Source organism: Leptonotus elevatus, chromosome 8, assembly GCF_054856555.1.
Source record: "Leptonotus elevatus isolate MCC_2025b chromosome 8, RoL_Lele_1.0, whole genome shotgun sequence".
NCBI classification, from domain to species: domain Eukaryota; kingdom Metazoa; phylum Chordata; class Actinopteri; order Syngnathiformes; family Syngnathidae; genus Leptonotus; species Leptonotus elevatus.
Window position 1 is genome coordinate 8,742,199 of NC_141246.1, and position 12,710 is coordinate 8,754,908.

At 40.8% G+C, this 12,710-nt stretch overlaps 1 protein-coding gene across 1 annotated transcript; it reads left to right on the forward strand.

Annotated features, from left to right (window-relative positions):
• Nucleotides 1–31: 31 nt before the first annotated feature.
• On the forward strand, nt 32–12,442 carry gucy1a1 (guanylate cyclase 1 soluble subunit alpha 1). The gene is made up of 8 exons (XM_086082349.1): nt 32–496; nt 643–701; nt 1,435–1,514; nt 3,060–3,772; nt 6,661–7,146; nt 8,858–9,001; nt 9,510–9,664; nt 9,855–12,442. Exons 1-8 carry the CDS (start codon nt 263–265, stop codon nt 9,991–9,993), a joined length of 2,010 nt encoding a protein of 669 aa, XP_085938475.1. The 5' UTR covers nt 32–262; the 3' UTR covers nt 9,994–12,442.
• The last annotated feature ends 268 nt before the right edge of the window (nt 12,443–12,710 follow it).

Here is a 12,710-nt window from a genome sequence, read left to right on the forward strand (position 1 = left end):
CCTTCTGCTGCTGCTGCTCACTGGCTTTTTTTTTTTTCCCTTTTGGCGCTGATCGCTCTACACCATCACTCCACACAAGCAGAGTACAGGAGAACATCGCATCGCGCCTTGGAGGAGGCGGTTGAGGATTTAGCGAGGAAGGAGATGCAAAGAAAACAATAACATGCGCGCACCAGAAGATGGCATTCTGGCGCGTCTGTCTGCATGCACAATGAGCTCAGCGCCTGTATGGTGAGGTGAGGACATCGCAGCACCGGTGAACATGTTCTGCGCCAGGCTCAAGGAGCTGAAGATATCCGGAGAGTGTCCTTTCTCCAAAAGCAACCAGCAGCAGCAGGAGAATGAGAAGGAAGAGGATGAGCGGCGTGGAGATGCCGGGGAGAGCTCGGCGGCGCGCAGCAGGAGAAGTGCGCACGAACCCGCACAGAGGAGCAGCAGAGCCAAAGTCAACCTACATACCCTCGGAGACAGCATTCGCAAACTAGCGTGTCCCCAGGTGGGTGCGAGCGCGCGCTAAATAGAAGGAGCCTTTTTAAAAATAAAAATTGGCTGCCATTTTAGGATTGTTCTATTTTATCAGCCCGGCACAGAGCACCCCCCCCCCCCCCCTAATTAAAGACGCCTCTCTCTTTAACTTTACAGTTTCAGAGGCTGCACGCTGCCCTCCAAAGAATGATGAGACAAAGCAAGGAATCGGAAAGGTATAATATTTTAAATTTGGTAGAACTTCCATCAAGGTTTCAATGAAAGCCCACTCAGACAAGGGTGGAGAACAACGGGAGCCGGTTTACATTTAAATACAATCCAACAAGGACCTTTACAGTACGGTAATAACATTAACAACAAAAACAACTATAATTGTTATTGTCACGAGCGCCTTAAAAACATGTTTAGCCTACGAAGTGCTTTGACAGGACAGAAAAGCATAGCACAAATCGACAAACAATCACAAGTATAGTATAAATGCTCCATCCAAACAAGCAGATTAGTAATGCTGATGGACAAGAGCTGCAAGAAGGTTGATGTTGGATGCTAAAAATAAATAAATAAATAAAATAATAATAATAAATAAACTATCATTAAATCCATCTCCATTACAGGCTCTGGGTTTGTGGTCCTGCTATTTCACATATTTGTTTTATTTATTTTTTGTTGTTTTAAAAAAAATAGTTTACAGTTTCAATTTTGGGTGCAATTCCACTGTCAGCCATAGCCTTCTGAAAAAAAGTCCTTCAGGTTTAATTGACTTAATTCACGGTTGTGCATGATTAAACTGGTGTACTTAAAGGGGTCACAAATCTTGTTTACAAAAATATTTCAGATTTGTCTGCTGTCCATGTTGTCTGTAGCATTCTTATACTGCATAGCAATTCTTATCAGGTTTTTCTGTGAAATCCATTGCTGATTGATGTAACTTTATCTTTATGTTTGCAGTGTTGTAGTCTGTTGCACAGACTGTAGAGAAGAACCAGAGCATTTAATGGAGATGATGAACACTCACTCAACCACAACAGGTATGCTTAAATTGGATACCAATAAAGCATACTACCAGTCAATGTTTGGACAGAACTATCATGAGAACACAAATCTACACTTTGGCATGATGCTGTACAGCTTAAGGTAGGTCTTGATGTTTGATCACCATAACCAGAATGTCAATTACAGTAGCATTTAAGTTGTGTTTTTTTGTCCATCTGCTAGTTAGTTGTGTAACTGCTTCCTAGTTCGAACAAGGTGAGCAGCGCCAGTCCAATTTTGAAGTAGTTCCATTGATACATTCCTGTTGCTGAACCTTTTATCCAGGTTCCGATCAAATTTTTTTTTGTTCTTTTCGTTCTGTGGAAATTACATTTTAGTGCTGCTAATTGTAGCTGTCATACTATCTACTGTCTACAATGTAAAAAAAAAAGAAAAAAGAAAGAAAAAAAAGTGTAGTGGAATAGTGGGAAGGTTCTCCCCAAAAGTTGATTTGAAGACTCTAAATGGTCCATGGGAGTGAATGCTTATTTTTCTGTATATTGTAGTGAAATGGAAAAAATCTTATATTGATATAGGTTTTATATCCCCAAAAATGATAATTCCCAGTAAAGTATGGTTTCTTAAAATTACATTAAAAATAGTATTTCCCGCCGTAAATATAATAACAATGTGCTTCAAGTTTGCCTATGGTTATGGAATGCAAGTTTGTCAGCTCGTTCTGACTTCAGGCACTTGCTTATGTGACTGTACTGTCCCAGTTTGAACACTAGGGGCGCAATGTAAAAGGAGTATCCATCTGGCTCCAGCTCCGGGGTCCTAATGAGGACAAGGACTATAGAAAATAAATGGATGGATGTCAAAATGATTCTTGAAAAAAGTTGTTAAAATAACAAAACTAGATGTTTGCACAGTAATGCAGAGTATCTCACAAAAGTGAGTACACTCCTCATGTTATTGTAAATATTTTATATTTCCATGAGACAACCCTGAATAAATGACACTTTAATGGAATGTAAACATCAGTATATTGAATGTGTCACAGTCTAAATTTACTGTCAAAATAACTCCACACACAGATACTACATTTGAACCGTTGGCAACAAATGTGTGTACACCCCTTAGTGAAAATGTTTCCTAAAGTGTCAAAATTTTGTGTGGCCACCATTATTTTTCTGCACTGCCATAAAACTTCCTTGGGCATGGAGTTCACCAGAGCTTAACGTGACATCACGGACCTGGTGGATGTTCGAGTTTGTACCACAAGGTCAGTCTTCTTTTAGTTTAAGCCATCTTTACAAATCTTTAACAGGTTCTCAAAGAGTATAATATTGAACTTCCAGTGACCGGCATGAGTAAGTGTGAGAGGAATAACAAAAAAATGTAACACATTTGCTCCCTATTCACATCTGAGACCAAGTCACATGATACTGGGGATTGGGCCTAATTTGGACAATTTTCACATAGGGGTGTGTTCACTTTTGTTGCCAACAGGAAACGATATGATCAAATATTCACAATAATGTGAGGGCTGTTCATTTATTGTATTCCAACTTCTCATAGTTTCTACTTCCATCCCACAGCCATCCCAATCGAAGCCTTGCGAGTGTCTCTCGGCGAGGAGCTCTTCCACATGTGCTACGAGGAGGACGGCCACATTTTGCGGGTGGTTGGAGGCGCGCTTCACGACTTCCTCAACAGCTTCAACGTGCTGCTGAAGCAGAGCAGCGCGTCCCGAGCAGATGGAGGGGATTGTTTAAACGAAGCATCCGTGCTGTGCTTAGACAAAGATCCGGGTCTGCTTACTGTCTACTTCTTCAACCCTCACCCCACCACCGAGCTCTTCTTCCCTGGGGTCATCAAGGCAGCCGCCCGTCTGCTTTACCACACCACCGTGGATGTGCTGATGGACTCCCCCTGTGCCAAAGACGGCATCCTCCAATCCAATCCTCAGCACAGTCTTTTATACACCGTGGTTGTTAAGGGGGATAAAAACCTGAGCCCCAGTCCTCTGCGGGCGACCTCAGCTGGGACCCTTCCTACCTCTCTCTTTTCCACTATCTTCCCCTTCCATCTTATCCTGGACCAGGACCTGGCTCTGGTGCAAATTGGACACGGGCTCAGGAAGAGACTGAGCAGGAAGGATGGCATCAGACGAGCTTCAACTTTCCAAGAACACTTTTCCATCGTGTGCCCTCAGATCAAATGCACCTTTCAAGGCATCCTAACCATGCTCAACACCCAGTTTGTCCTTCGGATCAAGCACGGGGTCTCCGGAGCTGACAACACAGGAAAGGTACGTCCAGGACCAGAACCGCACCAATGAGGTGTCTCTTTGTCGGTTTCAGTCGAGCTTATTAGCGGCACCACTGGGCCCAAGGTGGAGATCAACATTCTGCCACCAGCCGACATCACAGGCAAATGTCAGAGGCCTTTTCTCCATCAAAGGCTCAGTCGGCCTCGCGCTATTTATGGACGGGTGCAACTGGTCACCATGACAAGAACTGAGAAGTCTCTGAGTAAACACTGATACCTATTTGTTTGAATATTCTCACAGTAGCAGGAGAGGCATTCAGTCAGGCAATAGTAAAATACATCCCCCACTATTCAAAAGTGCTCGGGGCTTACCATAAAAAGCAACGGACGCTCCAGAAATATTTATAACTATCTATATTAATAGGTCAATCCACAAATGAATCACAAATAATAATCCCAATCAGAACATTTCAAACTCATTTTAGAACATTACCCATAAATGGCTGACATATTATTAGATTTTTTTTTTTAATGTGTTGGAAGTGCACATTTACATGTACATGATGAAGACTCTCTGTAATTTCCACTAACAGGTTTAATTTAGCCTGACATACAATATACATACATACATCTCAGTCAATAACTATCAATTCGACATACTTCCTTGAGACCAATTCCTATTTAGACAGGGCTTTGGTGGCATCTTAGAATGTCAAAAAGTTCAAAACTGTGATTAGGAAAGTTTTGCAGCACGCGACGGAGGATAGGCTCCACAAAAATCACAAAGAACAATAAAAAAGTAGTGCTTTGGCGCCATCTATCAGCGGTGTACTTGTAGCATTTTCATACACCAAATATGGTTTTACAAAAATAGTTTATGCCTTGCAAGTCAGAAAACTTTTGTTGTTTGTAGACTTGGAAGTCAAGTTAGCAGTGAATGTTGAATTGACGAGAAGAATTTGTAATTTTGTAATATTTAGCGCCATCTTGTGACATCTACAAGCAACAATAAACCTTTGGGGATGCATTTTTTTTCCCCACTATTCGCGAGGGCCCTTTACTCTACTGTAAATAAAGCTGTCATTCCAAATAGGTTTAACTGAGCATGTCAAAGCTAACACGATGTAAACGTCACTGCTCTTATACTTCCATGCATCCATTGACCCGTAATACAAAGGTCTTTTACGTCACGGGTAATGACCAGCATTTGTGCATCTTTCCACCAGAGAATTACGGTATGAGTTCTTTGCAGCAGCCACGGCAGAGCGCCAGGATGCTCTTTTAGCAACAACATTTTCCCATGTATTCACATTGACTGCAAAAGCATACAGATCGTGCTGGAGATTATCTACGAGACAGGGCCTTCACAATGAATCTGCTAGCGCTATAAAATTTTGAAAAGCGGATGTCATCCATCCGACATAAATAAGCAGTCAAGCGCAGAAGGTGTATTTTTCTCCAGACAACGGCCATAATTCTCAGGGTAACCCATGACTGAGTTGCAACGAGACGTTCTTCATGTTTTATTATATATTAAGGTGCATCTGCTCCACAGTGTGTGTAAAGTGAAGGGACTATACGCAGTTTGGCCTTCATCCATCTTCAGATTCTTGTCAGCGTATTACAGTGTACTTTATTGTCCCAAAGGGACAGGATTAAAATTAAGTTAAGACAATTTAGAATCAGTTATTACAATTTAGTCATGACTTTTTAAGGAAAGACACACTGTAGAGATAAGAGAGCTGACACATACTGCATAATCAAAAGACACAAGCTAATGCATCGATTACAGTTCAGCTATTTGTAGCATTGTGCAAATTTAGCAAATTTGATTGTTCTGGGGACAAGGAGTCTCTGGTCCAATTTGTCGCACATATGGGGGTTCTAATCTCTGGCCTGAGGGAAAGACATCAAAGCAAGAAGAGAATGTCCTTCAATGTACAGAATGACTTTGACCGTTTTGAAGACTTGCTTTTGAAAAATAGCTGTCAGAGTAGTTTGTGGGGCACAGATGAGCTTGCTAGCCACCTTTACAAAGAGCTTTTTTGTACCTGGCAATAACAGCAAAACTAAGAACAGACTGGATACAAGTCTCAGTTCCAACTTTTAAGTTTGATGCCTTGGTTACAGAAAGGACGAGGGATTTTTAAATTATATTCCAACCGAGATGATCAGGATAACTGAGTTCAGATATGTATACTTTCAACAAGTAGCTAAGGTCAATCTAGTGGAAGCAGATAGTCACCTTCACACCAGTTTCAATTTTTCATCCTAAACGTTTTGTTTTGCAAGAACAAGAACAATGCTGATTAGGGAATTGAATGAAAAGCAATCAAAAGCCCCTTTCACGCTGCTCAATTAAGCTTTTTTCAAGCTTTCTATCCTGATATAAAATGAGTTCAAGTCATCTTGCTAATTTGCCATCTTGAATTGAATTTATTTATTTGAAAGAAACAATGCACATTAATCAACATTTTACAATCTAAATGTGCCCAAGTTAGCTAAGTAAAGCTAATTTTCATTGGCAGTCCCTTATTCTGAACTGTCACTGTCCCAGACACTGGCATTACCACTGGAATGAATGTACTGTAATTATCTGAATGTGCAAACTGCAACTGGATAGTCCAATCTGAAGTAGAATAGTACGGTAAAAGACAAAGTGGACTTATGTTGGATGGCATTTGTCATGTTTAGAAATAGCATTCCGCTGCAATATAAATAAATATTCTACTCTGGCATGGCTGACGCAGTTGCACACTGTAGAGCTGCCAATACTTTGTGTTCTTAGTCATACAGTATGTCCTGAGAAAGTTTATTGATTTGTGCGTTCTGTTGTCTTAAAGGACACAGGAAAAACTGCACACGACAAAGATTTAGTAAAGAAAGTTGAAGTAACAAACAAAAAATCGGACTGATTTGTCTTTTCAGCTCATGGACCTCAAGGGCCAAATGATCTATGTTTCCGAGTCCAACGTTATCTTGTTCCTCGGCTCGCCATGTGTGGATAAGCTGGAGGAGCTAACGGGCCGCGGCCTTTATCTGTCTGACATCCCCATTCATAACGCACTACGTGACGTCGTCCTGGTCGGCGAGCAGGCCAAAGCGCAGGACGGCCTGAAGAAACGTCTCGGCAAAGCCAAAGCGGCATTGGAGCAGGCCCACCAGGCGCTTGAGGAAGAGAAGAAGAAGACCGTGGACCTCCTCTTCTCCATCTTCCCCGGCACTGTCGCTCAGCAACTGTGGCAGGGCCAGACGGTCCAAGCCAAGAATTTTGAGCGGGTCACCTTGCTGTTTTCTGACCTGGTGGGCTTCACCGCTGTTTGCTCGCTCTGCACGCCGATGCAAGTGATCACCATGCTCAACGAGCTGTACACCAGGTTCGACCACCATTGTGGGGAGCTAGATGTTTACAAGGTAGGTTTGTACGCCTTCATGTTTCCACCTAGTGGTACATCTGCCCCAAATTTGAGTCACGAGTCAGCTTCAAATACAAAATAAGACTTGCTTCTGACATCACTCCTTCAAGGTACACAACGAACAAACCAAATACTATAGTACAATTATACTATATAAAAAAAACACAACTTGAACTGTGCTTGTTTTCTTTTTCTTTCTTTTTTTTACACACAGAGAAATCTGAGGGACGGGAAGAGATTAATTGCATTTCAGTTCACCTCAATGGGGAAAATTTTATTCATACTGTTGAAGATGTTCAATTTGAGATACTGTACATTAAAACATACATGTTGATGAAAAATGACTAAATCATGCCTGCCTCCACTACCATTCTTTCAACCTTTTATTGTGATTAGTGATGGGCATGACAGCTCTTTTAAGTGAACTGAATCTTTACAATCAGTTCATTAAAAAGAACCGTTCAAAAGATTTATTCATCGAATCGTTCGTCTACGTACTACCGAGTGCCTTTTCAGATGTGACGTCTGTGATACGTGTTGTTATGAATCGACATCAAACTATACCCATCATTGCGGAGTGGTAAAGTTGATGTCGACTAGTTGACCACTCAACCAGTCATTTCAGTGTGCAGTTAGCTAGCTAGCTAGCTAAGCCTACACCCCGAAAATTCATCTTCCCATGGTGCCATAAATAAAGAAGTCTATGTCGGTATTTGACTTAACGAGGAGTTGACGGTGCAGATTGACCCAGGGCTCGACTGCCAGACAAGAGAAAACCCAGCCTGCTAGCTCATGAGCTAGCTGGTGGCTAACACCTTTTGTTGCGGTGTACACTTTTGTTACGTAGCTATAAAAGGACTTTAAAAAAAAAATGGAAACACAAAAACTGAACTGAAATGCTTGATGGAAATTGGTCTTATGTACTAATTTACTTTTACATCATCATCTTCACTTGTATTTGGACTGTATAGTCTCAAGAACCAAGTGTCTCTGTCTTGGCAGGTCAAACACTCATCTCTAGTTAACAAGCTCCAAATTAAAAAGCACCATTCCCTTTTTGTTTTGACTGCAGATTCATAATTGAATATAGCAGATAGTAGTGTCAGATTTGCATGCTGAAGTGATTTGCATCAAATACCTGCAGACTGACGCTGAGTGTGTGTATCAGGCAACAGCGATGCCGGCCAAAGGCTGGATGTTATAAACATGTCAGCGAAGCCTTAACAGAGATATAGCCGCATGTTTGACAAATACATCGTAAAGATGCGAGGAAGATCCCTCAAGACAGTGTCCCACTCCACGTGTATGTTTAAAAATAGTTCCACTTTGTCTGTGTCACATAGTTGTCGAGTGCTCTCATGTTACATGAAAGAAGACGACGACTTTAAAACGGCAAAGGATGAAGTAGAATTGACATTTTATGGCTCTTGGCTCTCAGTATGCTCTTGTCTTGCACTGAAGGATGGAAGACAGACAGACAGACTGCCTTCCACTTCGACACTCCTCATTCTGTTGATCATTTCTTTCCTTTTTTAATTAATGACACTATATCTTTTCAATCCGTCTGTTGATGTTGACGCAGGCGAGCAAAAGACTGTAACTACTGTAGGTATACGTGCTGCCAAATTCCAAGAATTGTAGTTATACAACCAACTCTAGTAATAGTTGCCGTGTAAGAAGACATGCTATTGTACTTATGCTGTCTCCAGGTGGAGACCATTGGGGATGCGTATTGTGTAGCTGGTGGCCTACATAAAGAGAGTGACACTCATGCGGTCCAGATTGCACTCATGGCCTTAAAGATGATGGAGCTTTCTGACGAAGTCAAGACTCCAACTGGAGAACCAATACAGGTGAGGAACCAGTTTCCATATGGTTACCAGGAAATATCCACTTCCATTTGGAAACATGAAAACTACAATGGTAGTAGAGTGCAAAACCCCAAATCCAAAGTTAAGTTTGATCATTGTCCTATTGGGCCCAATGCATGTGGACTGTAACATGCGCTCCGTTTCTCTGTTGGCCCAGACGCCTAAAATCTGAAATACGAAGAAATCTGTTAAAGTAGCTTTTGGATAACGCTGCAATCTAACAAAAATAAACCAGATCAAAAAAATGCTAGCTAGACAAAGTAGTAGCAATATTCCCGCGGGGTGTGGTTGAATGCATTCAGAGGTCACGCCTACAGCATTAGTAAACTATGATAAGGCTTCTTTATTCATCATTTTAAAATCTGGATTTATATGAGTGCCGTTTTTCTTCCTCTTTAATTTTTTTATTGAGGACATTGTTGAAAAGTGGAATTAAAAAGCAGGTAGATTCATGTCTGATACTGTATGTATTTTATTTTATTTTTTGCAGATGCGCATCGGCCTGCACACCGGATCGGTGCTGGCCGGTGTAGTCGGAGTAAGGATGCCACGTTATTGCCTTTTCGGAAATAACGTCACCCTGGCCAACAAGTTTGAGTCGTGCAGCCAACCTCGAAAAATCAACATCAGCCCGATAACGCACAGGTGACATCTCCGCTCGTATTTATGTCACATCTCATTCTGTACACCATCATCCATTTCCAAGGTTACCAAAGGGAAAGAACGCACGTACTAGACAGGAAGCGGAAAAAGTTAAGATGAGCGCTGTGTTTCTTCGGGTGTCCAGTCAGTTGCCACATTGATTCATGTTTTATTTGTGTACTTTTCATCCCAGATTGCTGAAGGATCGTCCAGAGTTTGTTTTCATTCCCAGGAGCAGGCAGGAGCTTCCGGCCAACTTCCCAGAGGACATTCCTGGTGTTTGTTACTTTTTAGAGGATTCCTTCAAAACTTCACAACTGACGTGGAAATGAAGTCCAGCTGCTGCAGAGAGGCTCCTGACTCTTCCTTACGAACACTCATCAGTGCTTCTATATTACAGTTGTTCAGATATTGATGTCGCTAAGTGTTTGTTTCGCTTGCGGTCATTTCAAAATACTGTGCCCCCCCCCCCCCCCCCCCCCCGCTATTTGTGAGGGATAAGGACAGAGTCCAACCTCCGATGGCTAATTTCCGGGTAAAATTGACGCTCACCTAAAAGTACCCTCAAAACTACAGTACAGTAAAGCTGGGGTTGGCTTGTGCTGGCCAATGGGCCGACGTTAAATTAGCGCTTTGTTATTTACTGACCAAAACTTCTCGCTCTACGCCGTGACCACAAAAAAATGGCGGCGATTCCACTGGTTTTGATGCATTAGTCCTAGTTTGGTGAAAAACAATCAAGAATCAAAGCAGACATGAGTGCTGCTATCCTAGCCATCATCTTCCGCTAAGGCAGCTGCTGTTAGATTTGTGATTGGATGGGCGAGTCGGGGCCTGGGAGCAGATTGAGTGAGCGTGCGTGTGGGCGAAACTTCCATCGAAAAACAAAAACAACCTTCTGCCTTCTGCTGTTTCGCTGAGTGGAAGTTTGTTTAAGCAGACAACTACCTTGATGTTTTTGGCCGCATTTATGTCCGACAATACAATAAGAATATCTTTCATACAGTATTTTGCTAAGAAACAAATAGGTGACTTTTTCAGCAAATAATAGAAGAAAGGTTAAAAACAAGGTGAAGTCATCAAAAGCAAACTTCCAATATGTAGAGGTCCACAATTATGAGGCATTGAAGAAAACTGGGAAGCCAGACACGACTAAATTCCGACTTGACCCTCAACATCTGAGTTCCCATCTGAGAGTTCACGGTTATAAATCCACCCCAACCATCAATCCACCCCAAAATTCACAGAGACGATTTAAAATAGAATACACAGGGGAATTCTCAAAAAGTTCTACACAATCTGCTCTGTGACATTGGTTAAATTCCAAGTTGTTGTCATTCAAAAACAACATTTTCCCATGGCAATCAATTCATTCCATGGTCATACTTATGCCACCATAAAACTTTTATTAACTGTACTGCACAGGCAATGTTTCAATGAACAACACTATTGACACAGTGCAAAACTACAGTACTCACTTAAGTGTGACATCACACATTATTTCAATTCCAAGTTTGGGTTAACTTTCAAAAAAATACAGTATTTTTCCAGGTTTGCATATTCAGCTCTAAATTGTACCCATTTTGGAGCATTCAACTTAATTAAGAGGTTCCACAATAGAGGCAATGTTCAATATATGTTATAGTAGCAATTTAACACAACCCCAACAATGCAATAAGTAGCTTATCGCGGTTGTCACTTTTATTACTGCTTTGCAATCAGACCTTTTAAGGGTCCATGTAGGATATCTCCACCTTCCCAGTAGTGTTTGAATGCAGCATTTATACTCATTTCTGCAAGCTAGCCCTGAATTAATTTTCCAGACCAATAGGGGGCAGTCGAAAAAATTTGTTGCGTATAGTAAACTACATTTGAAAGGAAAAAAATGGCATCTTACTAGATGGGACACAACAGTGCAATTTTATTTGTATTGAAATATTAAGACATGAGTTTATGATCACACATGAGTCTTGTGCTATTGTCCATCTGTACGAGCACTGCAGGATGAGTCAATTCTATAATTTCAAACCCTAATTTAAGGCACTGATTTTTTTCTTTCTTAAGACTGTTTTTGTTTTTTGTTTATTTCATTCTAAAGATTGCAATACGCAAAGAAATGCTGTCAAAACGTATTAGTGACATCATTGGATAATATAAAGATTTGAAATGTATTTTGGTTTGATCCAGTGCTTTGTTTGAATGATCTGATGTTTTGCTAGAATGAGAAATAAATTCTATAAATATTTTTCCAGTAAATATTTAAGCAACATTTACCCCCTTTTGTAATTTTCTGTCTTCCTGCTTGCACCTTGATATGACCGGGAAACATTAACAAAAACACTGAATTGGCCGTGTCTATCTTTTGGTTAAGAGACAAAAATATGAAGATAGCTTTCTAAAGATTTGAAAAGTTTACACTGTATCTAGAATCAAGATTGACAGAGCAGACTCAGGTGCCTTATGGAAGCAGGATCGCACATTTTTGTGTAAATAAAAGTTGGTCACTTTTGTTTTTTCCAATATGAATGCAAGCCACAAAATCTTCCATCAAAGTATATATTTGAAATACATTCATTATACATTCCAGTACTGCAGTTTCCTAGTAAAGTATTTTTACTGTTTTCACTGTACACATTTTTACTCTATTTATTACGTTGTTTTCATAGCACAAAGAGCATATAAAACAAGAATACAATGAATGTCCTTCGATCACTCATAAGGATGTGCTTTAATTGTTACTGTAGTGCAAACAAGAGTGCAATAAATATAACATAAAATGAACCCATGAGTCCGAAGCGTATATTTTGCACCACAAACACCAATATAAGATGGAGTAGGATAATATAAATTGGCATCATTATGGTCATTCGATTTGGTGATTTAAGTAGGAATATTTAAATCAAAAACCGGACATTTGAACAGGGGTGTGTAGACTTTATATAACAGCGTTGTATCCTGTGAAACAGCGGAGCTCAAACTGTGCGGGGGCTGGCGTTCAGCATCATCATCATTCTAAACAAACGAGTCTGCCTTCTCATTGGCCCGATGT